At 55.1% G+C, this 13,638-nt stretch overlaps 1 protein-coding gene across 6 annotated transcripts in view; it reads right to left on the bottom strand.

The window, feature by feature from the left end:
• The window catches only part of DOCK6 (dedicator of cytokinesis 6), a 39,793-nt gene extending 31,531 nt beyond the window's left edge, over window positions 1-8,262 (bottom strand). For all 6 annotated transcript variants that reach the window (XM_031437213.2, XM_064480215.1, XM_031437215.2 and 3 more), the window contains exons 1-5: window positions 8,178-8,262; window positions 1,893-1,980; window positions 1,002-1,177; window positions 686-754; window positions 305-434 (exon numbers count right to left, since the gene is read on the bottom strand). In XM_031437213.2, coding sequence (XP_031293073.1) covers window positions 305-434; window positions 686-754; window positions 1,002-1,177; window positions 1,893-1,980; window positions 8,178-8,221 — 507 coding nt within the window. In that variant the 5' untranslated portion in view covers window positions 8,222-8,262. The remainder of the gene's footprint in view (window positions 1-304; window positions 435-685; window positions 755-1,001; window positions 1,178-1,892; window positions 1,981-8,177) is intronic.
• Between the last annotated feature and the right edge of the window lie 5,376 nt (window positions 8,263-13,638).

Genomic DNA, 13,638 nt, shown 5'->3' with positions numbered 1-13,638 from the left:
CAGCAGGCCAGTGAAAGCCCTCTACTAACCTTGCCATGCCTCAGTTTCTTTATCTGCAAAATGAGTGCTGTCCTGCCTCACAGGATGAAAGATGAGGACAAGTATAAAACATTTAGTATACACTAAGTACATAATAATTGCTTAAAATGATTACCCTTAACTTTTCACTCACGGAGCTGATACATTCCTTTTGTGTTCAAGGCTGTTTGGGTCATTTCCCATCACATGTGACTGAAAGCTGGGGCCACAGCCCACACACACACATATATACCCCCTTAGTGACCCCTGCCCGTGGCTCCCTCACCGAGTCCTCTGGGCCAGACCTCTCGTCCCCAGAAGCGTCCTGCTCAAAGACCTGGCGGGTGAGGCCCTTCTGCCGCTCTCGCTGCGTCTCTGTGGTGATGGGGCTGTATGCTGCACTCAGATGCTGGTACCTAGGAGGAGGCGGGGCTGGGTGAGTAGCAGGAATAGGGCTCCCCAGGGCTCCCCAATGTGCTGACATGCCTGCAAGTCTCCCGTGATGCCTACACGACCATCCACCCACCCTGTGCTCCACCAGAGAAGTCCGGCTACACTTGCAGGGACCGTGGACAAACAGGAATACCAGCTAAAGACAGTGGGCTCTTTTGGGCTCAGACCCGGCCTCTTGACCCTCTACCCTGAGCTGCCCCCAAGCCAGACCAACCTCCTGTGGGCAATGATCCAGTCCTCAGTGTACATCTCCACCACTGCCCTCACATGGGCATCCAGCTTTCTGTACAAAATACAATCAGGGTAAACAGAGGCAGGGCCCAGGGTTAATCTTTCCAGTGGCTTGTGAGGTGGGGCCGGTCCTTCTGTCTGTTTCAGAGATTTGGAGATAGAGGCTCAGAGAGGGAAGGGGACTTGTCTAAGGTCACACAGCCAAACCAAGGGATGAACTCAGGGCTGAAAGGGGGTGTTGATGGGTGGCACAGAGGCAGAGTGGAGTTATGGACAGTGTGGTATACGGCTGAACCCACCCATCCTCGGGTATCCCGGACTCTGTGGTGCGGCATTCCCGGGGCTGCAGTAGCAGCTCCAGGTCGTCAGCTGGAAACTCAACCAGCTCCCGGAGTGGCCCAGGCTCTGCATCTGGTGGTCGGCTCAGGAGCACATCCTCGAAGTCCAGGGGCTCGATGACTTCAGTCAGTGGGACCTGGGTCAGAGCAAAGTGGCTATAACCCCTGCCCTGGGGACTGGGCATGGGGACTGGAGGGTGAGTGTGGGCTTGGGTTGGCCTTGGAAGAATATGAGGGCAGTGGGAGCCATGGAGGGTGTTGGAGCTGTGAAGGGGCCGCAGAAGGACCGCGGAGGACAGAAACCTCAGCCACTCCACCCCCACCCCAGCTTGGCTGGCCCTGCCCCCTCTTTCCAGGCAGGAAATCACACCCTGTGCCTGGAGGGACAGGAAACTAATGGTGGAAGGGCAGCAAAGCAAGAGACAATTCCTAAGGTCCTGGGGCAAGAGAGCCCCACCCCCTGCCCACTGCAGTCAGAAGCACCTCCCATCCCCCCAGGCCTCCTGCCCCACCATCCCCATCTGGGTGGTCCAGGCAGCAGGAGGTGCCACGACAGCAGGCTGGAACCTCTCCCCCCTGACCACCCAAAGGGCTGCTTCCCCAGCCAAGGAAACAGCTGTAGAGAGGGGGGACCACCCTCCCTACTCATGCTCCCTGGGAACAGGAATCAAGGACAGTGCTGGGCCGAACAGGGAACCCTCCCCTGCCACAGCTGGGTCCCTCCCAGCAGTCACCTCAGCTTCCCCATAGGATAGGGCACTAGTAGGAGGGGTGGGTGGGACAGACCCCTGGCAGAGGGGACCCCCACTCCTGCAGAGGGTGGCGGGGAGGATGCACCTCCCAAACACTTACCCCCAGGGAGCTGCTACAGCGCCTGCTGGAGTGGGGCGAGCCACTGCGCTCCCGGGACACCTGCTTCCGCACCTCGGCTGCCACTGTCCTGCAGGGACAGGAAGAGGGCCACTGAGGGCAGGAAAACTTGGGCAGTGGGGCCCTGGGAACCCAGGCTTTGGGGCAAACATGTTCACTCTATGAGAGGAAACTCCAGGCTGCAGAAAGAATAAAACAGACCACGGGCCAAAAGAACCCGGGTCTCGGGGATCCTCCGATCTCAGTGTGTGGGTCCCAAGGCTGGGGCAGACACATTGCCTGCTGCACCCTCTTCCTGCCTCCAAGCACAGATCAGGAGCTGCCACTGGATGGGGCCTGATGGTCACTGATCCCCACTTCTCTCTTCCTACCTGGCCCCAGGGATCTGAGTCCTGCCCTGCCTGGACTGGCTTCCAGGCCTGGAGAGAGGCCCGCTGGCCCCTGGCCTCCACTTCTTCATTTGGGGGACCTCTGCCTACCCTGGCCCCTGCCCCCTGGCCTCCACAGGAAGTGAGCCCTGTTCTACTCTTGCTGGACAAGTCATTCCTGCCTCTAAGCCTCAGTTTTCCCATCTGTAGCTGCCAAGGCCTCACATGGCTGCTATGCAGAGCTGAGCTGAGAGTCTGGCAATCAGTGGGTGCTCCACACACACACCTTCTCAGGGAGTCTGAGATGGGGCTGACCGTGTGAGCATCACCCAGCAACCAGGGTCAGTGCCATGGCCTTCCTGGGCCGTCAGCATCTGCTCTGGCCTTCAAAGTCACAGTGGATGAGAATGAAGGGGCAAGATCCACAGGGGAGGGGCCAGCACAGGAGTTTGGAATGAACCCTAAAGGGGCAGGGACTCCCCAGGTTCAATTCCTTCAGCTGAGCTTGGAAGGAGGGGCAAGAAAGAGAGCCAGGCAGTTATCCAGGGGAAGAGTGTGCCAGCCAGAGGGAACAGCAGGTGCGAAGGCACTAAGGCTGGGCTCTGTGCTCCCTCGTCAAGACAAAACTAGGACTGTGTGGTCCCCACAGAGGCCCCAGCGCTGAACCCCACATTTAGTAAATGCTCAATAAATGCACTTTTTTGATGGAATGAATAAATCCCTCCCAATCTCCCTCTTGGTTCAACTTGCCTAAACCTACTGTAAATTGGGGGAAGCCCCTTATCGTTTAGCTGGGTGGCTTTGGGCAGGTGGGACAACCTTTCTGGGCCTTGGTCTCTTAAAATCAAGAAGACAATTGCCCGGGGGTTCAGGCCTCAAGTCCTCCTACTTCTCATTTTTCTCTTTCCTTGGAAGTTTTCTTAATGAAAAGTTGTGCCCTGTACAGCGCTACGCTGAGGACTGCAAACACAGCTGTGGGCCACCAATGAGATGGATGTGTGTGGTAAGCCCAGGCAAGGCAGGTGTGGGGTAGGGCCAATTGAGAGCTTCAGGCCCGTCTGGAAGCTTCTGAATTCAAATCCATGTGGTTCAAACAAAACTTGCCCACAACCCTGATCCCCAGCCTCCTTCCTTCTCTGTCCCTGTATTCTATTGCCTCTGTCAACTGTCTCAGAGTCTTGCTTCTATTGGCTTGGGTGGGGGATAGGGGAGGGGAAGAGAAGCTTGTAGGAAATTCAAAGGATGTGAAAAATTAGGGATTTGTCCTCAAATCCCCCAGGTTGGGGCCACCTCCTCTGGAAGCCTGGGCACACAGGGCTGAGGGGTGAGTTATGAAAGATGCTGGACTTGTCTGTGCCCTGGTCCCAGCTGTTCTGCAGCTGCTGCCCCAGAGCAGGGGGTGGGTAGGAAGCTGGGCCTCCAGCTTCATTTGCCACTGGCCTCAGAGTGAGGCCCCCAGAGTGGGAAAAGGCTGGGTCCATAACGGTATGGCCACAGAGCCAGTTTACTGGGCCACAGGGCTCTGCACTTGGAGCTGGACGAGTTGGGGTGAGTGACTTCCCTTCGCTGGACCTCTGGGTTTGGGAGAGTACCCATCACTTACTGAGCTGTTCTGAGTGTAGGGCTTGGCACACAGTAAGTGCTCAATTAAGGCTCATTGTCACCACATTGCCTCAAAGAGCATCCTGGGGAACTGGAATTTCTGACGTTGGTTTTTATACCAAAGGTGAGTGAGGCTCAGAGAGGGGTTGTGAGGCACCAAGGGTCACACAGCAGAACGCAGAGGTGCCCAGAATCAAACCCTGGCCAGCTGGAGGTCCTTCAGTTCTTCTGCGTCACCCACGACAGGGAGCAGGGCCAAGAACTGGGGCTCCAGAACCTGCCCCTTCTCTGCTCCTCTGCCCACACTCAGGCCGCCCCCCTCCCCAAGAGCAGTCCCATTCAGCCTCAGTGCTTCAAAACTGTCTAAACAAATCCTCGGATCCGTCCTGTGTCTCACCTGCCTCCTTTGCATGCTCACATTGGGGTCCTGCAGGTATCCTGCAGCAATATGACCATAACCTGCCCTCCCACCATCCCCCCTGTGTCACTAAGGGCAGCCCCACCCTCTTGGATTCTCAGGACCCACACCTGGGAGTCGTCCCGAACTCCTTTCTTTCTCATCTGCCCCCATCAGATCTGCTTCAGACGCCCCCATGGAGCACATTTCAAAAAGGGAGGCAAAGGCAGCCCTTTTTCCTGCTTCCTCCCCTTCGGAGATGGCCCGCACCCTGTCCATGGAGTGTGTACCTACTTTTACTTTAACCTGAGCACCCAACTCCCACACCTCTTTCCTTGCCTTTCTCTTGCTTTATACTCTATGCAGTATGTATCTCTCTAAATAAATCTACCTTTACTCAAAAAAAAAAAAAAAAAAAAAAGAAAGAAAAAAAAAAAGGAGGCAAAATGTTGAGCTGGATTTAATGGTTTTTCTCCCGAAGTGATCTCAGAATTCAGTGAGGGAAACTGGAAAGAAAGATCAGGTAGTGGGTTACAGCTATTGGTGAGATAAATCCTATTATGGTGAAAACTCGACACCCCCAGGTGATGCTCAAGAGACACTCAGAGGGGAAAGATGAAGCAGTGGCATCGCTGGAATTCACGTGAGACCTCATCCCAGGGCTGGCCAGATTAACAGAGGTCTATCCCTTCAGGGGAGGACAATAAAACCAGAAACAAGAATGACATAAGCCTCAGATACTGTGTTCCCACTTCTGCAAAAAGTGGGGTAGAAAATGAATAAACATAAAACCCTAAAGAGATTCCTCTTTACATCCCACCCTAACCCTCCTGGACTGGCAGAAAGACTTAAAGACAAATAATATGAGTGCCAGCAAGGATCCAGAGCAATCGGAACTCTCCTCCACTGCTAGGGGAACCCCTCTGGAAAACCACCTGTAATTAACAAGCCAAGTTGAAGATCTGCCAATCCAGCAATTCCACTCTGAGGCACAGATACTCAGGAGAAAAAACATGGCTGGGAATGTTCACCGCAGCTCTGATCATGACAGCCCGGAAGTGAAACAACTCACATGTTCCTTGACCAAAGATGGAGAACACACAATCTTGGGAATAATATGCAGCAATGAAAAGGACAAGCCTGGCTACAGGCAGCGGCACAGAGGAGTCCAACTCCTGACATTATGCTAGCAGACAGGACTGGACATCCCATATGGTTCCATTTGTAGGATGTTCTAAACAGGCAAAACCAACCCACAGGACATAGACAGATAACTTGGATGGAGAAACCATTATGCAAATGAGGAAGGGACAGTAACCGCCATCAGCATGGCAGTTCCCTGAGGGACAGAGCCAAGTACAGATCACCAGGGGAGGGGAGTGCTGGAGTGGGGAGGATCAGGAAGGTGGAAACAGCCCCTGTCTTCACTCGGGTGGTTTCGCCCCTGGCATTTGTTTCATAATAATTCTTTAAACTTTGCATTTCTCTGTATGCATGTCATCCATCATAATTCTTTAAAAGGTACCAAATAATAATCTAGGCATGTGCTCGAGTTTGCAGATATATTTGAGGACAAGGGTTGGAGGGCGATTTCCTTGAAATCCCAGAGGTACTTTTGGGATTCTATTGATGTACATCTCATTGCACTCCCAGTCCTTGAACAAATCATTATTTCTTTAAGTGAGAAATGCAAATTGCCTCACATCAGACAACTGAAGGGAGAATGAAGATGCTGCTGTCAGGTGCCTGGGAGGAAGGAACGGACACGCTTGGGGATATGAGTGCAGGGAAAGGTTTCTGAGACTGTTCTGAACTCTGGAGCCACATGCTCCTGGGATCATTTTCCTACCAGAGACCCTTGAGAGTGACTTAAACACTTTGAGTCTAGGTTTCAGTAGTTCTACGAATGTCAACAGGCTCTGGTAACAATTAGTGACATCTCAGATGGGGACCAGCATGAAAAAAGCACATTATAAATGTTGGTCATTATCACCCTTCTAGATCAGATTTTATTTTACATAGTACAAGTGGAAAAAATGAACTTTCCGCTGCATGCAGTAACGTTTGTCCATGTGATTTACATTCATAAGAGTCTGGATTTTTAAGTTGTCCCTCCAAATCTTTGTTTTAAAAGAATCCATTCAATAGGAAACCAGGGGACTGTCTAATATTCAGGTTAATATGGCATTTGTGGAATGAATGATTGAGCGAACCAGCTGATGAATACAGGCCTAGGTCTGAGCATGTATACGCCTGGGTGCCCACTAGGCTGCTCTGGAGAATTTGTCCGAGGGTGGCTGGAAGATTTGAGCCATTTGATTGTGGCTCACTGGGACCCCAGGATCTTTCTCTACTCTTCTTACTCTGGGCTCTACAGTATCCATTTCCCAGGGCGGAATTCAGGGCCCCTTTTCCCCTTATGTGGAAGCCAGGACCCAAGGACATAGGGACCCAGAGGCAAAGAAACAGACAATAATCATGTATCCAGGCTCAGAAACACCAAAGGTCCCAGACAGAGGGACGATTCAGACAGTAACAACGTAAAAACTGCCCAACCACTGTGCCCCAGACACCAGGTCACAATGCCCCTCCTCTGTTCTGAGCTCTTCACGGCTCCCACCTCATTCACGGTAAAAAGTTAAACTCCTCTCCACAGGGCCCTGCACAGCTTGATCCTACTGCCCCCTTCCTCGCTCTGCCACCTCAGATGCTCTAGCTATGCCTGCTCCTGCCTCTGGGTCTTTGCACTCGTCCTTCCCTGTGTTTGGATTGCTCTTCCCCCACATCTGGGTATGAGCCCCTCCCTCACCTCCTTCAGATCTTTGCTTACATGTCACCTTCTCATCCAGGCCTTCCGGACCTGCCTCCCAGAGTAGATCCCAAACTCCCCATCTCCCTTCTCTGTCCCACAAGTACCATTACGACTTACCACTAACATATAATCTACTTTATCCTGCTTCTTCTGTCTCCCCCGCTATAGCTGCCCCCAAGGGTGGGATCTTTTCTTGTGTCTCCATCAAGCTAGTGGGGGGTAGTCCCCCGTGGAGAGGACTCCTGAGCAGATTCCGAACCCACTACAGAGGCACAGACCCCCATGACGGGGAGGTTCTTCAGCCCCAGAGAGTCTGACATCCCCCTCCCAGGCAGAGCCTTACAATCTCCAGTGGCCACGGAAATGGATCCCCCAGCGCCTGGCGCCTGTCCCCTCCCCCGTCTGCCCACCAGCTGGTTCTGTCCCCAGCCCCCACTCCTTCTATTCAATCACCCATCCATCTCCAGCGCGTCCAGGCGGTGCTGGGAGAGCCTGAAGCAGGGCTGGGGGCGGGGGGACATCCCCAGCTGTCCTTTACCCCCCAGAGACAGCTGGGCACAGGACCCTGGCGGGTCCTAAGCACGGGAAACTTCCCGAGGGGGTTCAAAGGACGCCAGAAGCACCATCTCAGTTCCTAAAAGCCGGCGCCTGGAGCATCCCTGCCCCACACCAGGCACAGAGGATGGGACGCAAAGAGCCCCCAACTCCCACGCCCTGGGGCTCGGGGACCTGGGAGGGGCCAGAAACTGGGGAGGAGGCGCAGAGTGCGCCGGGCAAGGCTTTCCCCGCGCCGCCGCCTCCAGGAAGGCCCCCGGACACGCCCCCACGAGTCCCACCCGTTCCGAGGGAGGACCTCAGACGCCATCGCGCCCGCCGCCCCGACGCGACCCCCAGCCCGGACCCCCGTCGCCCTCCTCGCCTGCCCCCGCCGCCGCCGCCGCCGCCCCGAGCGGGAGGAAGCGGGCCGGACCGGGTGAAGGCGGAAGGGGCTTGAACGGGGGGCGCCCAGGCTGGGGGGCGCCGGGCCGCCCCGGGGCGGGGCTCAGACACGTGGGGGCGGCCCGAGGTGGGCCCGGCGGCCGCACTACCTGTTGATCTTGTGCGCGAAGGCGCGGCGCTCGGCGGCCGCCATGGCGCCCCGCGCGTCCCGCCGCTGCCGCCGCGCGCACCGTCCCCGCCGTGGCCGCCGCCGCCGCCGCCTCCCGGCTCTGGGCAGCCCGGGTTGGGCGGGGCTGGGGGCGGGGCCCTTCCGGGTGTCCCAGGCCGCTCCGTGCTGCCCCTGCCGGCCGGAGGGGTGCGGGGTCCTTTGGCCGCCTCCGCGCCTTCGGGGCTGGGATGGGGAAACTGAGGCTCAGAGGGGGCAGGAGAGGAGGGGGGCCGGGACTGAGGCCGTGGGGTGGGGGTGGGGTCTCAGGCTCCCCGGGGATGCTCTTTCTGTCCTCTAGCTAGGAATCTATCTGTACTATAAAAAGTATAATCTTCAGAGTTTATTAAGCAGGGCCCTGCAGGTCTCACGTGTGGAAGGAACTGTCGTTGCCCCCCCCCCCATTTTACAGATGAGTAAACTGAGGCACAGGGGAGTTTGGGCGCTTGCCTACGGGTCTCAGAGGTCTCCGTGAGATGTGCTCCCGTCTGCGGTGAGAGAGGAAGAGGTGTCCAGCTGGGCTCCGAGGTACGGAGAGAGATAACCCAGGACCTGGTGGTGGGACCTGAGTGAGCCAGTCCAGGAGGCTGGACTGGCCCTGCTGCCTCCACTGGAAGGAGGATGTGGGGACATCCTCGCTTATATGTGGTCTCAAGTCTCTTCCTAATGGTTCTTCTCCCAGTCCCATTGCAGCAGTCTTAGAGGAGTCTCCAGTCCCCACTCATTCTCTGTGTGTGCCAACTCCTTGCTCACCTCCTGACCTTTGCACAGGCAGGCGCCTCCTCCTGATGACCCTTCAAATCCTGGTCAGAAAATGTGCTAGGTAGAATTCGGGGCTGAATAGTATTAGGGCTCTGCTGTACCTCAGGGCCTTTGCATGTGCTGTTCCATTCCAGTGTGTGGATGTGGTCATTATCCACCCCCTTTTACAGATAAGAAAACTGAGGCCCAGAGAAGCAGAGTGACTTGCCCCAGTGGATCAGTGTCAGATCCTGTGAGGGAACCCTCTTACTCTGCCACTTAGCCCTAGGCTCCTGAGGGCACAGCAGGGTGACTCCCAGTCTGGCATGTGACATGTGCACACATGTGTCAGCAGCCCATGCGCCTGCCAGAGTGGTCCAGCCACTTTGGCCTGGGAGACGCCGCATCACTCCCTGCTGTGCCCCACCCCAACCCGCAGCCTTCCAGGCTAAAGTCCTTGCCTTGCCTTTCAGGCTGCTGGGAGGTGCTGGGCAGGAAACATGCAGATGAGCAAAGATTGGCAGATTTCTCCACTCCTCTCTGCCTCTTTCCAGTCCAGCCCACATCATACCTGGTCTTCCCAGCTCCTACGCTCACCCCTTACAGTTTGTTTTCTCCTTGGTAGCCAGAAGTCACCTCCACTTAGACTCCTTTGTGGCTCCCACCTCATTCAGAGTAAAAGCCAAAGTTCTCACCAAGGCCCACAAGACCTCACATGATCTGCTCTTGTCACCGCCCTCCCCTCCCCTTCTTCCATTGTCTCCCTTAATCGCTCCACCCCAGCCGCCCTGCCTCTTCCTTGTTGCTCTAAACACTAAGGCACACAGCTGTACCTCAGGGCCTTTGTATGTGCTGTCCCCCCTTCCCACACCCCCCTTTTACAGATGAGGAAACTGAGGCCCAGAGAGGAAGAGTGACTTGCCCCATTTCACCCAAGGAATCAGTGTCAGGTCTGTGATTTCAGATCTGTGACCCAGGGAACCTGACCCCAAAGTGGTTGCCTCTAAATCCCAGTCAGGTTGCTCAATCCAGGCCAGGCTGTGTGACCCAGGGCAAATCCCTTAACCTCTCTGAGTCTCTGTTTCATCGACTCCATGAGGGCGTGTGGTCAGTCACAGCAGGAGGCACAGACATCAGCAAGTCCGTCAGGCCCTGAAGCAGCAGCTCCAGGCCTCTGTGGGAACTGATTTCACCTACCGGCCGGTGGTGGCTATGTGCCAGGTGACCCCAAGCCCTGCTTAGTGGAATGACTTCTTCAAGGATCCCTCTAGATAAAAGCCCTGCCCCAGCTACCTGGAGCCCGGTGCCTGCCAGACCCGACTGCCGAAGTAGTACTTCTCTGGGGTGTGGCCAGACCTGACTCAGCCGGGTGAGGCTGGGGTGATCCCCAGCAGCTGCTCAATCAAAGTTTGGTGGGGACTTTGGCCTCCTCTGTGGGAGAACAGACTGTGGGGTCTGATGGCGGCAGCCTGCAGACCTGGGAGGAGGGACTGCACTGGTCCCTGGGTCGGGGTGGGCTGTAGAGATGGCCCGAAGTTATGAGGATGCCCAATGCTGTTCCCTTCTTCTGGAACGCGATTCCGCTCATGCCTTGTCTGACCCCTTGTAGGCATCCCTGCCTCCAACCGCCGCCAGTGCATCCCCCATTATAGCCCTGATCATGCTGTATCTGAGTGGCCGAGTTATCCATCTCCAGGAGCTCTCTAGAACCACATAGTTAGAGCTTCATAAATATTTATTTCTCTCTCTTCTGCTTTCCTGATTTGCTGCTCAGCACCTGTTCCAGGACCCCACTATGTGTGTGTGGTGTGTGTGTGTGTTTGGAGAGGGGAGGTAATTAGGTTTGTTTATTTAATATAGGTACTGGGATTAAACCCAGGACCTCCTGCATGCGCTCTACCACTGAGCTATACCCTCCCGCCCACTATTTGAATCATTGTAGCATTGTAATGTGTGTGCTTTCTATTCTTGGCAGGGGCAGGTGGCAGGGCGCAGCTACCTCCAGACATTTGCACTGATTGTACCCTCTGCCTGGAACACCGTTTCCTCTACTCTTTACTGGAAAGAACTTCTATTCTTTCTTCAGGTCTCACACTTCTTGAAGGGCTTTCTTGACCACCTCTCTTTTCTGCCCAAGCTGGGTCAGGGGCTCCTCTGCACCCCGTCTCTCCCTTTTAGCCCCTGGGGTTCCCCATCACAGCCCTGATCACCCTTGGTTGTAACTGCCTGGTTCCATGGTGTCTCTCCCTCCCACTTAAATGCCAGCTCTATAAGGGCAAGGGTGTTTCTCTGCTTTATTCACTGCCGTGTCCCTAGGGCTTAGCACATGGCTGTGCATTCAGTAGGTGATCTGTAAGAGAATGAATGAGACAGAGTGGTACAGGGTCCAGTGGCCAGAGGACCCTGCTGCCTCCCTGTCCCTTGGTGCCTACTGTTTCCACCATCAGAGGGGCGCTGGGGCACATAGCGGGAGGCTGAATGTGGGTGCCCACTGCCCCCTGGTGCCCACAGCAGGAATTGTGGGACCAGGACACTTGCCCTGGGCCCCTACCCTCTGCCGCTGCTCTCCTGCCCACCAGCTGGGAACCCTCTTGTCACAAGGGGAGGGGCGTAGGGGGAGTCAGCTGAGAAGGCTGGGTAGGGAAAGGGGGTTGCAAGGGACACTCGTTCAGCAGGCATCTCCTGAGCACCTGCTGTGTGCAGGCACCGACTCACCCCAGGAGGGGGTGTCATCACCCCTGGTCATCTACCTACAGGTGCGGGAAACAGGCTGAGAGAGGTACGGCCCCTGGCCTCAAATCATACACATTTGGGTGGGTCTGTTAGTCGTGTTCAGGGAAACCGCTCCTGTGGTTCTTCAGATACATTCTGGCAACTTGGTGACCCCTAGAAGGAGGGAAGGAAGGAAGGAAGGAAGGAAGGAAGGAAGGAAAAATGGAAGAGGTGTCTTGCGGTCAGTGGTGAGTTTAGAGTAGGAATGAGCCCAGGCAGGACTCGGAGTCTAAAGAGACCTGGATTCCAGCCCCGGCTTGGCCACAGCCAGGATGGCTGACCTGGGGTGCCTCTCTAGGTCTGTTTCCTCACCTGTGAAATGGGGGTGTCACTCTCAGAGTGCCCACGTTTGGTGCCGTGAGATGCAGTCAGGAGAGCGCAGAACCTGGGAGACGCTGAGCGCAGAACCTGGGGAGATGCTGTTTGTTGGATTGTTTTTCCTGCCGCTTCCGGAGCCGGGGAAGGAATCTGGGAGCTGACTCAGGGTGTCCAGGCCTGCCTTTGGGAGTTTAAGTCACAAAGACAAAGGCTGGGCCCAGAGAGGACAGTGGGGCAGGCCACAGGCTTCCTGTTTTTTTTTTGAACAGATGGCCCAGCCGCCGGACGCTTGTCTAACTGGATGTGTGTCCATCGTCCCTGTGACCACTCCTTACCCCTCTTGGTGACACCTCTGTCAAGTTAGCTCATTTCCGGTGCTCTGCCACATTCCAACAGCTGGGAGTTTTTCTCCAGGGTTCCTAGACACCCAAGGGGTCTGCAAATAGAATTCAGCCACGGGTGGGGGGCGTTCATGAATTTGGCAGGGAAAACCTTACATCACTCACGCTCCCCACTGCTTCTAATGATAACAGTCACTAGATCTGCCACCAGGCCTGGCTATTTAACATGGGAGGAAAGATGCACAAATTTCATCATCATTAAAACATATTTTGATCACTGTATCCCATGCAATGGGCTTGTAACGGATTTCCTTTACCACCTGGGTTTTACTTTATGCACTTACAAACTTCCACTGCCAAGGGCCCATGGCACAAAAAAGGGCCTCTGCAGGTAAGAGGAATTTCCCAACATGCCTTTCTCTGCTTAAAGCCTGCTGTGGCTCCCCATTGCCCCAGGAAAGAGCCATGCTCCTCCCGGTGGCCTACAGACTCCCTCACCTGTCTCATAAGCCTGTTCCCCTTCCTTTCTCTCCCCCTTCCTTCATTCATTCCAGCAGCATGTATGAGCACCTGCTGTATGCCAGACATGGGAAAGAGGTAATGTCAGTCCTAAGACCGGAAATTCAGGCTGAATCTGGGAGGGAGGGAGTTCCAGGCAGAGGGACCAGCAAGGCAAAGATGAGGAGAAGTGGAAGTCATCTATGTGGAGGGAAGGGAGGAGAGGATGAAACTTGAGGGTGGTGGGTCAGTGGGATCAGGTCCTGCAGGACCTCCCAGTGGGGGCCTGGGTGTAGCCCTGTGGGCAGTGGGGAACCCTGGAGGGGCACAGAGCAGGGCAAGGATGCCCTCTGGTTTGTTTCAGGAAAATCTGATTCTCAGGTCCATCACTGGCAGAGGTATACATAGGTAAGTGTCAAAAGAGGACAAATCAGCTAGATGTTTCAAAATCACAGACCATGAACCCTTGAATTCAGAATGTTCTTGAAATCTAGTCTTTCCATAGAAAATGATGAAGATATTCATGGCAATGTCAACTAAACAGCCAAGATCAGAAATGACTATTTATAGGCAGCCAGCTCTACTATCTCTGCACAGTGGAATAACACACAGCTGTGAAAAAGAGCGAGACCCGGATTTCAACCAAAGAAACAATGAGAATGACATCCCTGCGGCACACAGAATGGATTGGAATGAGAAAAGCACGATGCAGAAAAAGGTGGACGGAAAGCCACC

Source organism: Camelus dromedarius, chromosome 27, assembly GCF_036321535.1.
Source record: "Camelus dromedarius isolate mCamDro1 chromosome 27, mCamDro1.pat, whole genome shotgun sequence".
Lineage (NCBI taxonomy): Eukaryota > Metazoa > Chordata > Mammalia > Artiodactyla > Camelidae > Camelus > Camelus dromedarius.
Note: the sequence above shows the minus strand (reverse complement) of the source record. Positions and strands in the feature narration are given on the sequence as shown.